Raw genomic sequence first — 15,679 nt, 5'->3', positions numbered from 1 at the left:
GGTGATCAACAGCAATGCAGAAAAAGTGTAAGCTGAAAAAACCCTTTCTTCCCCAAGTTGCTTCTTAGTCATGATGTTTTGTGTAGGAATACAAACCCTGATGAACGCACATGCCAACATGGATAAGGGAACTCTCACAAGGCCCCTCTCCCTAAGAGCTACTGGTAGTTAATGACTGTTGAGAGAGGAACAATCAGTCCTCCCCAGGGAAGAGACCCCTAATATTGAATATTGATTATCCAGTATCAAGTTGTCATGCCCACAAACATATGCATATGAGCAATAATAGGTATCCTTATAGGTTGTGTTTATATATTTATTTGTCATATATGAAGTAACGATAATTATTAAAAGAGAAATCATGAGTTTGAGATAAAGGCATATGAGAAGAACTGGAGGAAGAATGATATATGATAAACATATAAAATCTTAAAAATTAAAAATTGAAGCAAAAATATTCAGTATTACAATCACTTTACATTTCTACAACATTTAACTGAAAATTTAAAAGAATATGGCACAAATTCTATAGGATACAAATGGTACTACTCATACTAAACATCTCAAGCCCCACAGTAGTCTGGGAGGGATGTTAATATTAGTAAGTGCTCTTCCTTTCTTGTCTTTGTAGCAGTGCTCCTTAAACATTTTTACTTAATGACCTATTTCTGCCAAAAAAATGTTAGGATGATCTGGCATATAGGTATATAAAACAGGTGAGCCAATCAATTACAGATAACAACTCATAGAGATTATTTTCAAATAATATTTTGGGATACATACAAATCTGCATTAACTAAAGATGAAATCAAATTTGTGTATTAAGGAGATGGATATAGTTGCTTATTTTTACATGACAAATTATATCTCAGCTGAGTATTTCACACTTTAGGATACACAGCATCTTTAACATTTGTGATAGTTAATAGTGATTGTCAACTTGACAGGATCTAGAACTGCACAGGAGACAAGCTTCTGGGCAAGTCTGCAAGAGAATTTCTAGACTGAATTAATTAGGGTAAGGAGAGCTATCCTAAATGTGTCCATATTATGACATGGGCTAGAACATGGGTAGGATACGAGAAAGCAAGCAGAGCACCAGCATGCATAGCTCTCTGCTTCCTTACTGTGGATACAATGTGGCCAGCTGTCTCATGCTTGTTTTGCCATGTCTTCCTCTACTATGATAGGCAATAGATAGATGGATGGATGGATGGATGGATGGACAGACAGACAGACAAGATAGATCTTTATTTTTGAACTGTAAGTCCCAAAAATTGTTTCACTTTTAAGTTGCTTCTTTATAGTTATTAGTTCAGCAATTAGAATATTAACTAGTGTAACAAATTTTCAGAGTTGAGTGATATTTCAATGTTATATTCATCAATACAAAGAATGATATTTCACATAAATAAATAGTACAAATGACCATTTAGAAATTGTTGGAAGTCAAAATTTATTCAGTTGTTTCTTTTATGCAAGTCAAGTCAGCAACTCAAACAGCAATTTTTCAGATCAAACAGTCTAATACAACTGCAATTTAAAGATACACTAAATTAACACTTACTACATGTTGAGTATTATGGTAGTAGGATTATTATCTTCATTTATCATAATTGAACCATTATGTTTCTATAAGAGTAAAGAACTCTGTATGAGTAGTTAAAAAAAACCCACTGGAATTCAGTGGATACTGGAATATACAGTAATCTCAAATCTGACCTTTCAGGCATTGCTCATTGCTTCTCTGTGGCATGGAGGTATGGATAGCATGTACAGGGCAAAGGGCAAAGGCATGTTTTGTGCTCAGAACTAAGGCTGCAGTGAACTTGCATGGCATAACATAAGTAAGTGCTGCCATAAGCACCTTCAATTTATTACACCTTTAATTTCAGGTTAAACCTTTTAAAACTGACAAAATTTTCCCAAGCTCTACCTTCATGTGACTCTTTTGAGGTACCAATCCAGTGTTAAAAAGTGTGCTTCATAGATTTGTCACTATGTGTGGCCTAGCTAGCCTGGAGCTCACTGTGTGGAGCTGGATCCCCTGGAAAACTCTGTATTATTCTCTGAGAGTTCCTTCTTTTCTTTACTTAAAAAAAAAAAGAAAGAAAGAAAGAAAGAAAGAAAGAAAGAAAGAAAGAAAAATATTCTTGAGTTCTGTTTCTTCTGGGTGTCTTTGGTCTGAGTAGCTTACTTTGATATCTTTCATACTGGAGCATTTCATAAATAGCAGCTGATCTTTCTATTTAGATGAGGGAAATTAAAATGAAGATTGAAAATCTGTGGTTGGTAGGAGGAGTTCAGTAGAACTGAGGGCATGATTAAATTCATTGCTGCAATGGTTGGAAGCTAAATCAGGGAACCTCCTGATGTCAATACCTAGAATTTTTAATCCCCTGCTTGAGTTACTCAGTTTGGCAGAATGGCATGCATAGACAAAGTCACATTTAAATATAGTTAAGTGCTACTAGGGATACCCAGTAGCATACCCAGTAGTACATACCCAGGGATGTATGGCGGTTTTCTTGAGTTAGTTCTAAAAACTTATAAACTAGTTGGGTTTAAACAACAGAAATTTACTTTGCTACCTGAAATCTCAAATCAGGACACCACCAGTAGGGATGTCTACTGGAAGCTCTAGGGTAAGAATCTTCCTTGTCTCTTCCAGGTTCTGGTGACTCTTGACATTCTTTGGTTTCGCCAGCTTGAGGCTACATGAACTCCTTTACTCTATCTTCCTCCTCCTCTCCTCCTCCTCCTCCTTTTTTGTTTAGAACTTGGGTCTTCTACAAGAGCTGTATGCTCGTGCATTGAGCTATCTCTCCAACCATCTTTTTTCTTTCTTTTTTTAAAAGATTTATTTACTTTATGTATATGAGTACACTGTAGCTGTCTTCAGACACACCAGAAGAGGGCATCAGATTCCATTACAGATGGTTGTGAGCCACACTATGGTTGCTGGGAATTGAACTCAGGACTTCTGGAAGAGCAGTCAGTGCTCTTAACCAGTGAGCCATCTCTCCAGCCCTATTCTATCTTCTATGTGTCTCAAATCCCCCTCTATCTTTCTCTTATAAAGAAACTTTTCATTAGATTTAGAATTGTTCTAGATAATTGAGAATGGTTCGGCCTCAAAGACCATAACTTGATTATTTATGTAAATACTCCTTTTCTAAAGAGGGTAATATTCAATTGCTTACCATAGAGGTGTTATTCACAAGTTCCTGAGACTGGGAAGTAGACTCCTTATGGAAGGACTATCATACAATCCACTGTAGGGAGTATGACTATAAATTTACATAAATACAAAATAGGGCATACAGAAAATGCCTTATCCAGTATCCCTTATAAACATAAATTGACTTTTTAGTGCTTAATATTTAACCTGAGGTAATCCAGGTTGTTGTTCATCACAGGATTATCTCTAAGGACCCCTAAAGGGGAATTAGTTCATTAAACAAATAAAGATGGCTGATTAATGACAAAAAATCGTGCCCATGTTTCTTTAATATTCCTTAAAAGGGCCAAATGGGTGTGTCTTAAGACTCAGAGACATTACACAAACCTAATCCTCCCACCAAATAATCTTGACGATTGTGATGCTTATCTACTCTAATGTAAGAAACTGAAGGCCACAGACTGCAATAAGACAAAACCATATCTGGAGACTACTGGATATTCTCAAGTGGAGTTTTAACAACAAATATAACTGAAATAATCTCATAGCTAAATGAATGTCCTCCAGCAGAAAAAAACAAACAAAACTCTCCACTAGTCTAACTAAACATTTAGGAATTATTTGAAGAACAGTTGATAACAAGGGTTAATTACAAAACATTGACATAAACATTTATACAAACCTTGGCTGCAGGGAGCTTTCAAGGAACGTTTTCTTTTTCTGAAATTCTGGTCTCTTCTGTGTTCTTGGATATCACAAGGACTGTGGATTTCAGAGTTCATGTTTTCCTTTTTTTGCTCACAACTTTTTAAAGTTCTTTTTGCATTGCTGGCATTATTAGTTAACTCAGCATCTGAAACACAACCAGATTATAGACTAGTAGTTCCGTTTACTGGTTATATGACAAGAAAATAAAACTGTTCTTCCAGAGTTCCGGTTTCAAGAAGAACTACTTCTGAGGAGCCCATCAAATGCTTCTACAGAGCAAACTGGGTGTGCTGCTTTGCAGTGCTAATGGAGACACAGCAGCTGAAATCTGTGGAGCTCCCAATTTTCTGTTAAGAAAACAACGTTAGGGTTTGAATACTAAATTAGTGCCATGTTAAAGAGAGATATAAAAACCGGTTGGCAGATTGTTCATTAGCTTCTAGTGGTATCAGTTTAGCAACCTTCTTTGATAATAAACGTTTGACTTTCAAAGCAAATAGTAGCAATGTCTGACTAGCCCAGATGATGGGGCATAGGCCCCTTAATTGCAAATCAAACACAAATACCTACTGAGCGTATCAGCTTCCCAAATCATGACCCACAAGATGTCCTCATGCTTTTCAGCTGGGCTAAAGGGTAAATAGAATTCAGCTGTAAATTTAAACAGAGGGAGTTCTATAAGAAATGTACAAATTAAGAAATATTGCTGGGCGGTGGCACACGCCTTTGATCCCAGCACTTGGGAGGCAGAGGCACGTGGATTTCTGAGTTCGAGGCCAGCCTGGTCTACAGACTGAGTTCCAGGACAGCCAGGGCTACACAGAGAAACCCTGTCTGGAAAAAACAAAAACAAACAAACAAAAAAATTAATACCTGATTTATGAACAACTTCCTTCTCCTTTTCTTGGGTAAGTTGTGAGGAATTGGCCAATTCTTTATTCACATTGTCAGTGGAATAAACATCTGCATTATTCATGGGCTCATTTCCTGGAAAGTCTTCTATCCTTTTTTCAGCTTTAATTATTTCTATTTCTTGAGAATGAACAACTGTCGGTAAAGGGCTACTTGGAGAACTTGTGTTTGGACCTTTCTTGGTATAATTCATGTCAGTGTCTTGCTTCTTTTCCACACTATGTATACCAGCTTGATTTACTAAAAGACTTGCGTCTCTGTGGGCTAGAGAATCCTGGAATCCATTTAATAGCTCCACTTCAACAGTCAATGGTGAAACTTTCTGTGTTGAAGGTAGTCTTGTACAAGATATAGAACTTTGCTCAGTATTGTCATATGAGTGATCAAAAGAAGTTCCATGTATACAGTTTCTATAATTTGGAGTATGTTGTGCAGAAATTAATGTGTTACTTGAATCACAAGAATTAACAGCTTCCTCTTGTAGGTATGTAGTTAGGGTATGAACTTTTAGGTCATTTTCTTGTGAAAAATAGTTTTCAGAAGATGGAAGCTGTTGAGAATCTACGTCTTTATCTGTCATTATCTCTTCGTGATGAACATGGTGCACCCCCTCTTTTGGAGATGCTATGGACTTGTCCAAGATGTGGCAATCACTATCACTGTCAGCAATGCTTCTCTTTATGAAGGATAAGAAAGAATCTTCCCATTTATTAATGCTCTTATATTTTTCACCTGAGCTATTGTTTCTGGGGCACTTATATGGGCTACTGTATTGCTCTTGGTTAGTGTGAGGTTGTTGATCTGTAGTTACAGGTAATAATTTTATTTCTTTATATGATGAAATTTCAGAGGCAGAAGCAGCTTCAGCTTGATCAATGGACTCTAATTCTAAGAACTGCATTTCCTGACTATCTGATGAATCCAGGACGTGGGTATCTGACTTTTTGGAAAGCAAATAAGTCTCATTATTACCTATACCATTTTCCAAGCTTGATGGAATTGAGGTAGAAAGGTCAAATGAGTCTTCTGGACGGCCACTGAGTGTCTGGGCAGCATGCTGCTGCTGAGTGAGTAATTTACTCATTCTCCTGAAAGAAGAAGTAGCTATTTTCTGACTTAAATTGCAGTCTCTGTCATCTACTTGAGTCTTTTTTTGTTGTCTATTTCTTTGTCCTTTTCTTTTAGACACATTAGTCTGGCTATCTTTCACACCATTTAGATTACCCCCTCTGAAGCTTGTAGAGTCTATTTGGTTAACAGCTGACTTGCCAAATTTTGTGGTATTGGAATTTTTCTGGCAATGTTCACATTCATATTCTTTATTCACAAGTAAATTGTTGCTTCCTTTTTTATTGATTTCTAAATGTCCTGGTTCTTGTCTATTAAAATTTTCATCACAAATAAACTCAGTATAATTATTAGAACTTAATTTTGGTTTCTATAAAAGAAAATAAAACAAATGAAAAAATGGTTAGCTTTAATTCCAGAAGCAGATCTATGGATCTGCATGAGATCTACATAAGACACTGTAAAGGGAGCATTGACGAAACCTTTTCAAGACATTATCCTCTTCTGACTATCACATAGCAAGGACTAGAATTAAGGAAGTCTTTTCCTTTGCCATCTAGAAGAAATGTAGATAGGGCAGTGGAGGGTAGGATTTAAAAACCCAAGAAGATGACTACGATGGATTCTCTGGAAACCTGACTGTGAGATGCTAAGAGTAAACAAGAACATTGCTTCTGACAGGCCTTGACTCTAAGACCAGGTGAAGAGTGACCACCCACACTATCAAATGTGTACCAACCCCCGTGAAGAGCAACGAAAGGAAATGGCTTATAGTACATCCCACTAAACTATTCACATACTTCAGTACTTCTCACACTAAGAGGCTGGAACCTTCTGCTATATCATGCAATTATTCAAAGTGCCTTAAACCAAAGGTAAAGTTACTACCTGATCAGGTTTCACAGTCTTTCTTTCCCTCTGGTAACCTATAAAACACCAGCAGGTATAGACCTATAAAAACATTCATTACTAAATACAGTTATACCTTATTCTGAAATCTATCTTCTACATGTGCTGGGTCAGTATTGTTCCTTTGAGCTGCAAACAAAATGAGAAAATAAGGAGAAAGAGTTTCTAGTAGTTATACTCTAGACTTCTAAACCTGAAATATTTTTGGCATGAAAAAAAGAAAATCACAAAAAACCTGGAGGGTATGGCCAGCAGGTTTGTACTCAGACTTGATGACTTGAATTCAAGCCCTGGATCCCGCAGGTGGCAGGACTAATTCCCCAGAGCTGTCCTCTGCCTCCCACATATCTTCCTAGCATGCTCACAACTGGACTCACATACATGACCATACAAACATACACATACACACTCAAAATAAATAACTTAAAAATAGAGGGAATATGTGAAATCATGAAAATATTTTAAAGTTGGCACACACAACATGACTATATAGTTTCCAATGTTTATTATAAGCTTAGGGGAGGAGTGTTGACCTAGCATTTAAACGGGCTTTCATTGATCCCTAGCATTTCAAAACAAAAATTAAAACAAAGCCACCTTCAACTGAAATTTAAAAATAAATGTCTTCTACAAGTACATATATGTCTTAAGATGAAATTCACATTATGTTGGGAAATGTTCAGGCTTCAGAAGTCATCATAAATTGATAAATTCTGCAGAAGTATAATAAATTGATAAATTCTCTCACAAAGAAAGAATGAAGTCCAAGTACTAAGGAGAAAGGTTAGGAATTCCTTTGCATGAAGGAAATTCTTCATGCATAGGCAAAACTCTTTATGGCACTGGGTTAGAGAACAGGGAATTAGATTAGAGGAGGGGCATTAGTGACCAGTGCTTCAGAATTTGGAGAAAGATTTCTGGAGAAAATACTTCCAGGAAAAAAAAATCTCCTTACAAAATAAATAAGTCAAGCAACTAAGCACATCATTACAGCAAATGTTATAGCTTATAAACTTCTGTTTCTAGTTGAATATTTGATTTGCAATTTTTATATGCTTTGAAATATGACTGATTTAATCATCTACTTCAATATGCTTTTATCAACCAGTTATTGTTTGTCTCTTCTAATGTGATTAGGTTTCTAAGAGTGAGCTCTATTCTAAAGAACTTGACTTGCTGCTCTGTGGCTGTCGGGAATCAGTTAAAGAAGCACCAGGTCATATGTCTACAGTCCTAGCTACTGAGGAACCTGAGCCAAGATGACAGCTTGAACTCAAGGGCTCAAGATCAACCTAAGCAATATAATTCACATTTAAAAAATTCAGTGATGTTTTCTCTTTATTGTTATAAAAATGAGACATTTTGGTCTAGGTCTCAGTATGTAGTCAATAGCACTTAAATAATTACATGCCCTGAACATTTTTGATCCATTTTTTAAATGGAAATATTTTAAATTAAAATTGTAGACATAAAATTCTGGTGGGAACATCATCTTGAAGATAGAGGAGGAGGAATGGGATGAGGAACTGTTGGAGGGTGGACCAGGAGGAGGATAATGACTGGACTGTAGAAAAATATTAAAGTATGATAATAATAATTTAAAAAAGAAAAAATCATATGATAAAGGGTTACATACAATGGAAAAATAATAAAATGAACCTATAAAGAAGAATAAGTCTCATGACCAAGAATCAGAATGCTATATAGCCCCTTATATACACTCAATATTAATCACAAAAGCTGCTTTATATTAAATACGATCCGGTTGGGAAGGAAGTATACTTTCAATATTATGGGAAACAACTTATATCAAGACTAGAGCTCCCCAAGCAGAGTTATCAGAAGGCTTCTGATAACACCACTAACCGCGATGTCTGTATATCATGCTTTGAAGAAGCCTGGGTACTGCCTTTTTAATGTAGTCTCATGGGATCTAGTCATTTCTTTATCACATTCTTCACTATAACTGTTTGCTACTCATTTATTTTAAATTCATTTTGTATTATCAGGTGTTATGTATGTAATTGGTACATAATATATAGTAAGCCGTGAATGAAAGAATAAATGAAAGGGAGGGAGGGAAAAAGGGAAAAAGGGAGAGAAGGAAGGGGAGAGGGATGAAGGGAGTCAGTTTCTGCCGAAAACAGATTCTTCAAAGAGCGATGGTGATGGGCAGTGTTTAGCTCAGCAACACCTGACTAATGGGCAGCACTCTGAAGTGAGCCTACAGATCCCTGCTGCCCGCATCACTGGAACTGCTTTTACTCCCAGTCTTCTCCAAAGCCTGGATTCTCAGCTTTTCTTTTTATTATTGCGCTATTCTGCCCAAACCCTTCTGTTTTTAGCCCTAAATTAATTGTCTACCACAAAAGAATTCTTACAGAAGAACCCTTATGCTATCATAGAACTGATATAACAGGCATAGTTGCCTTTCTTGTCTCCAGAGAGAGGCAGAGCTTTAGCAGAGATTAGATTTCCACTGCCAGTTTAAGATTCCTTCAGATTAGATGGAAAAGGACTGTGCTAGAAAAATTCTCAGATTAATTTTCCTGTGCACAAAGAGAAATTCTGAAAAGACAAGCTTTAGTTATTAAAGGTATTAATACTCAAAGCCTCTGAGAGAATTATCTCTTGGAAAATTTTTAAATTAAAATTGTAGGTTAAGAACCACAGAGGCAACTCTGGGTAAAGGTACTTGCCACCAAGCAAGAAGTTAAGTTCAGCCAGGCAGTGGTGGTGCACACCTTTAATCCCAGCACTTGGGAGGCAGAGGCAGGTGGATTTCTAAGTTCGAGGCCAGTCTGATCTACAGACTGAGTTCCAGGACAGCCAGGGCTACACAGAGAAAATGTGTAGAAAAACTGTCTCAAAAAAAAAAAAGTAAGTTCAGTCCCTAGGACTCGTATGATAGATGGAGACAGCCAATTCCCATAGGTTGTCTGACCTCCACACACATGCTATGGTACATGTGTCCATCCATGAACACATACAATCAACAAACAAATAAATGTAATAAAACATAGAAATAGGGATGCTGGTTGAGAAAACTGGGTGCTCACATAGTTTTTGTTTCAAGAACACTATTCAAAAAGTATTTGCTGAATGGATGCTATGTACAAAGCCGATTCTATATTCATGAGGAGATAAAGTAAAGATTTTCTCCTTCATGAAGCTTAGATTCTATATAAGGATGACATAAATAAAACAATACATAAAGAGCCTCCTGTGCCAGCACACTACATACTATGGAGAAAGGCTCAGTAGATAATGTAAACAATACTAGACTGAATGCAAATATTCCAAAATAAATATTGTAGGCAGCCGCTTGGATACGATTGTCAGCCACTTGGATGATCTTAAGCGGCTGTTCAGACGATTGTATCCAAGATGGCGGCCGCAGTAGACGATTCTACTGCGCATGCGCCCCTCCCGAGCGGGTGTATACTGCACATGCGCCTCTCCCGAGCAGGTGTATGCTAATGAGGGTTTGCCCGGGAACCAATCCAGGAGGACTTGGCAGCTCAAGCTCGGGTATATAAGGGGCTGTCTCCAGACAGTTGGGGCCACTCCACAGAAGCAAGCAGACCTGCAGCACCAAGGAGGAGGAGGAGGAGGAGGAGGAAGAGGAAGAGGAGGAGGAGGAGGAGGAGGAGGAGGAGAAGCAGCAGCAACATCAAGAAGAGCCAAGAAGAGCCGTGACACTTAAGAACCTAGGAAAGCTGTAATACCTAGTTACCTTAAAGAGCTGTAACACCTAGGTACCTAGGAGAGCTGTAACACAAAAGAAATTTCCTGAGTAAACCTTCGAGAGAAGAAGCCTCGGTGTTCTGTCGTCATTGCTGCTGGTGGGCAGCAGAGGCGCGGAACACAAAATATAGAAACAAAATCTTCTCTCCTTGAGTGTGGGTGAACTTAGTGATTCATTTCACTTATGTATTGTTCACAAAGAAAACACAGTAAAAGTTATTGCATAAGATAAGATTATGAAAAGAATGGAATACTTTGAGCCGAGGCTCCTTTGAGCCGAGGAATGTTATAATCTTAGCAAAAAATCTAATGGATACATTAAGGAGAGTATAAAACTATGTTATGACCCAGGAGGTAGTGGCACAGAGCTTTAATCCTCGAACTCAGGAGGCAGAGGCAGGTGGATCTCTGAGTTCAAGCCAAGCCTGGTCTACAGAGTGAGTTGTAGGACAGCTGAGACCACACAGAGAAGCCCTGTCTTGAAGTAGGGGAGGGGGAGAGACTAAACAGAAACAATAAAAATGCCATGTATTTAAAGTATTAAAATAATATTTTATTGATAATCACAGATCAAATTATCTTATCCAACTTGATAATATAATAGAAAATCAAACTAAGTCCATAAGAAAAGCCTCTTAGGGAATAGATAATGGATATATATATATATATATATATATATATATGCATATATATATCCATACATATCCATATATTATATATATCCATACATATCCATACATATCCATATATATATATATATATATATATATATGTGTGTGTATTACCATCCACATTCACTAAAGTGACTAGAACTAATTATTTCTATCATACCAAAAATCTGTTGGGAAGAAAGCAGCAATTTGTAAAAGGTTTCATATTTGTCTATTTATTATTTATTTAGTTATTTATTGTTTTTTTGAGGCAGGGTCCTTCTATATAACCCTGTCTGTTCTGGAACTCACTACATAGACCACACACAGGTCTCAAACTCAGAAATCTAAGCAGATCTTGTCTCTGCTTCCCAAGTGTTGGATTAAAGGTGTGCACCACTACACCTGGCCTACAAAAGGGTTCTTAACTATTTACAATGCCACAACTGGAGGAAAAGCAGGATCTTTTTTTTTACTTTAGGGTCCTTTTCTTATGTACAATTGCAAACAAGCAGTGAGCTTTAATAAAAGAGTGGAACAAAGACATCATTGAATGTAGTTTTTTAAAAGTTATGGCAGAAATGAATTCAGTTTCCACAATTCTAAGTTCAAGTTCTATAATTCTATCAATAAGACCAACTATAACAGAGACTTCAATCTTACCTGATAGGTGACATTTTTTATGTTGAGGAATATATTTCATAAGGAGATTCTCCATAAATGAATCTTTGGCCTCATCCAAAGCACATGTTCCATGGTCACTTCTAAATAATGGATCGGCTCCATTCATAAGAAGTAATTCTGCCACCTAGCAAAATATTGTTAATATAAAGGATCCAGACAAAGGGTATATTATTATAAATGTGGGCTAGCACATAACTTTAAATACCACCAAACATTCAGTTCAACAATACTGGGGTTATCTATAAAATCTCTGCCCAATAAATATAATTAGTAACTGGTATTGAGACATAATTTGTTTAAATAGAAACTCTTATTCTTACAAAGAATTAAAAAGAAACAAGAAAAAGGGAGAAGAGAGAAGAAAGGAAAGAGAAGAAGGGAGAAGCAATGACATGTTGTGCAGGGATTCCACTCTTCCTTTGTCTTCCAAAGCCGACAACTTTGGTCTCACCATGAGTCAAACAGCAGATAATGACTCCCTAGAACTGAAAGACTTGGGGATCAAAAAGGAGTGCCAGGTTTTTCTTTAGTATTAAAAAACATTGAAAAAGATAACATGGTGATAATTACCAAATTTTTGACTATACCAAATCCAGTTAATTGTACACTTCTTTGGAATCAATTTTATCGCGTATCAATTATATGTCAATGAATATGATGCTAAACTGAATCCTACTAGTTTTTTCTTCACAGATAATTTTCCCTGATATTTATTTAAAAAACGTTCGATCACGCAAAACCCTGAAACAAGAATGCAATGAAAGTTGGCACACACCTTTAATCCCAGCATTCAGGAGGAGGCGCAGGTGGATCTGGGAGTTTGAGGCTACCCTGGTCTACAGAGGGAGTTCCAGGACAACCAGGGCTATATAAAAAGACACATTGTGTCAAAAACAAACAAGAATACAATGGACACTTATATATACTTTTTTTTAAATTAAAAAATAGATATTTCCCCCACTTCATTCACACGCGCGCGCGCGCGCGCGCGCGTGTGTGTGTGTGTGTGTGTGTGTGTGTGTGTGTGTGTGTGTGTTTAAGGGTGATCTTCTAAGAATTCTCACACAATCATGATTGTAGTGTTATACATCTTAGAAAGTAACCAACCATACATAGCTAGAATCATTCATCCAGTATCTAGTGCATATTTATGTGCTCCAAATTGTCCCAAAACACGTTCCAATAGTGGCTCACATACCTCTTTCCACTTCTTTTCCTCTTACGTACTCACTTTTTGTAATGATTACATCATTTTTTCTTACAGATGTCCTGATAAGTCCATCTTAAAGTGATGCACTTAACATCTTAAAGTTTCTGAAAACACTTAACTATTTATTTTTCTATGACTCCTTAAACTGGAAGTTAGCTTACATGGTGATTTGAGATACATGATCTATAGCTAATATTTTATATGTTTCATATTTTTATCTTTAGCTGTGAGGCAGAAGGGTGCATGGTACCTGTAGTTATTAAAAATGAATTCTGGAGCCCACTACCCTCAGCAGACCCATCTGCCTTGGCAACACATCTGAGCTTTTCATGGCCTTGACCATGGTCCAGATATATTCACCAAAAATAATAGGCATATTATGTCTAAAATAACTACGATGCTCTGCCAGGAATGAATGTTTCAAGGTTACTCTGACCCTCATCTAAGTTTGATGCAAATGATGGTCTTTGTGGGTTCTCCTTTAAAAACTCTGCACCCCCTTGAACATGGACACAAAGAAACTCTTCAGAGACACAAGCTTGCTCTTGGTCTGGCCATCAATAAATAGAGCTTAAACCTTTTAATTAGCTTAATCAGCATGGGTGTCAACAAATATCCCTTGTGGGTCATTATAGTCTATACAATAAAAAAAAAGAGGTAACTGTGTAGGAGAAAAACAAATCCTTTAAAAATTACTAAGAATCAGCAATATGATGAGTCTTTTTTAAAACTACTTTACAATGGCATCTTAGGGTTTCCATTGCTGTGAAGAGACACCATGACCAAGGCAACTTTTATAAAGGATATTTAATTGGGACTGACTAACATGTTCAGAGGTTTAGTCCATTATCATTATGGCAGGAAGCATGGCAGGATGCAGGCAGGCGTGATGTGATGCTGGAGGAACCGAGAATTCTACATCTTGATCCAACTGCAGCCAGGAAAGGACTGCATCCAAGGCAACTAGGAAGGGGGTCTCAAACCCACCCCCACGGTAACACAGTTCCTCTATCAAGGCCACACTTCCTAATAGTGCCTCTTCCCATGGGCCAAGGATATGCAAACCATGACAAATGGGGAGTTAATGATAGCTACAAAGATAAAGCAACATTGAAGTTTTCATATAAGCCAGTCACAGGAAGAAGCCAAAGAATTTATATCTAGATCTTCATATGTTCAGATTAAAAACTCCAGATAGGAACTTTGAATGGTAGCAAATTAAGAAAACTTTCCCTGAATGTCTTTACTATTTTAAACCTACATTTGAATTGTCCATTCAATAATTGCTGCTACCAAAAAAAAAACCAAAAAAACAAAAAAAAAACCACCTCAAAATTTAGTGGCTTAGGATAACAATGAAAACTTATAATCTCAGAGTATCTGAATCAGGTATTTGGGAGTGGCCTGGGTAGTCAGGCTTTTGGCTGGATATACAGTCATATAAACCTTGACTTGGACTGGAGGCTATTTTTCTAAAATGTCTGGGTAATCTGTTTATAGGCAGAAGCAATAACCACTACCACGTGGGCTGCTCCCAACAGTTGCTTGAGTATCTATGTAAGAGAAGAGTTAGCCTTCTCTAGTCAGTGAGTTGAGAGAATCCTAAGAAAGCTCCAGTACCTTTTAACATAACTATAGAGACCACATATTACCATTACTGCCATGCCTTGGATGCTAGAAGCAAATCATTAAAAACAATGACTAAAAATGGTAACCCTTGGATGGGAACTGGGAATCTTTTGAGGGAATATTAAAGAATTTGTAGATTGATCTTAAAACTTTCCTATGGATTTTCACCATATGACATTCTATTTTGGAATATTAATAGTAGTTTTACTTATAATAGCCAAAGCCACAATTCAGGTGACCTTGGAGTAGAATATTACCCAGGAATACAGAGATATCAACTACTTAACAAAATACAACATGGATGAATGTTAAAAAGCACTATGTTATGTTTTAAAAGGGGAACATAAAAGAAAATATACTGTCTGATGTTTGGAAAAAGTTAGAACTATATTGTAAGATTAAGTTTTCAAACTGTACTGTGGGAATTTAGCCATTAGTTAAACTCAGAACCTAAAAACAATGGGAGACCATCAGCTCCCAGAACCCAGAAACAAGGGAACCAAGACGACTTGGCCTGAGAACCCAGGAACAACCTGGCCCAAAACAATTGCCAGGTGACTAGCCCGCCCCTGGACCCTAGCACCAGCCAGCACCAATCAGAAACCACCCTGTACCTTCCCCTTACCCCAGTCTTCCCTTTTGCCCCAGCAACTGCATAAGAATAAAAAGCTGCCTAACACCTTGCTCGGGGCCAGACTCCTCTACCCCTACGAGGGATATGAGTCTCGCCCCAGCTAGCTGGAATAAAAAGCCTCTTGCAGATTGCATCAAGTCCATGTCTTGGTGGTGTGTGGGGTTGTCGCTCCTGGGATTTGAGTGTGGGGGTCCCTCCAGGAATCTCAGAATATAATAGTAATCAGATAAGCAGTCGTAAAGGGCTCAGTTGGGAGAAAGGAGATTGGCAGCCATCTTTGAAAAAAGGGTGGAGGTCAAGGACTGTTTTGTTTTGTTTTTTTTTTGTTTTTGTTTTTTTTTTTTTTT

General features: G+C 37.3%; 1 protein-coding gene across 8 annotated transcripts in view; it reads right to left on the bottom strand.

Annotated features, from left to right (window-relative positions):
* The window catches only part of Ankrd31 (ankyrin repeat domain 31), a 207,245-nt gene that overhangs the window by 111,112 nt on the left and 80,454 nt on the right, over positions 1–15,679 (bottom strand). For all 8 annotated transcript variants that reach the window (XM_031360124.1, XM_031360123.1, XM_031360125.1 and 5 more), the window contains 4 exons: positions 11,839–11,983; positions 6,855–6,907; positions 4,763–6,239; positions 3,864–4,034 (listed from right to left, as the gene is read on the bottom strand). In XM_031360124.1, the coding sequence (XP_031215984.1) occupies positions 3,864–4,034; positions 4,763–6,239; positions 6,855–6,907; positions 11,839–11,983 (1,846 nt within the window). The remainder of the gene's footprint in view (positions 1–3,863; positions 4,035–4,762; positions 6,240–6,854; positions 6,908–11,838; positions 11,984–15,679) is intronic.

The sequence above is a fragment of the Mastomys coucha genome, unplaced genomic scaffold (assembly GCF_008632895.1).
Source record: "Mastomys coucha isolate ucsf_1 unplaced genomic scaffold, UCSF_Mcou_1 pScaffold8, whole genome shotgun sequence".
In the NCBI taxonomy this organism is placed as follows: Eukaryota; Metazoa; Chordata; class Mammalia; order Rodentia; family Muridae; genus Mastomys; species Mastomys coucha.
Note: the sequence above shows the minus strand (reverse complement) of the source record. Positions and strands in the feature narration are given on the sequence as shown.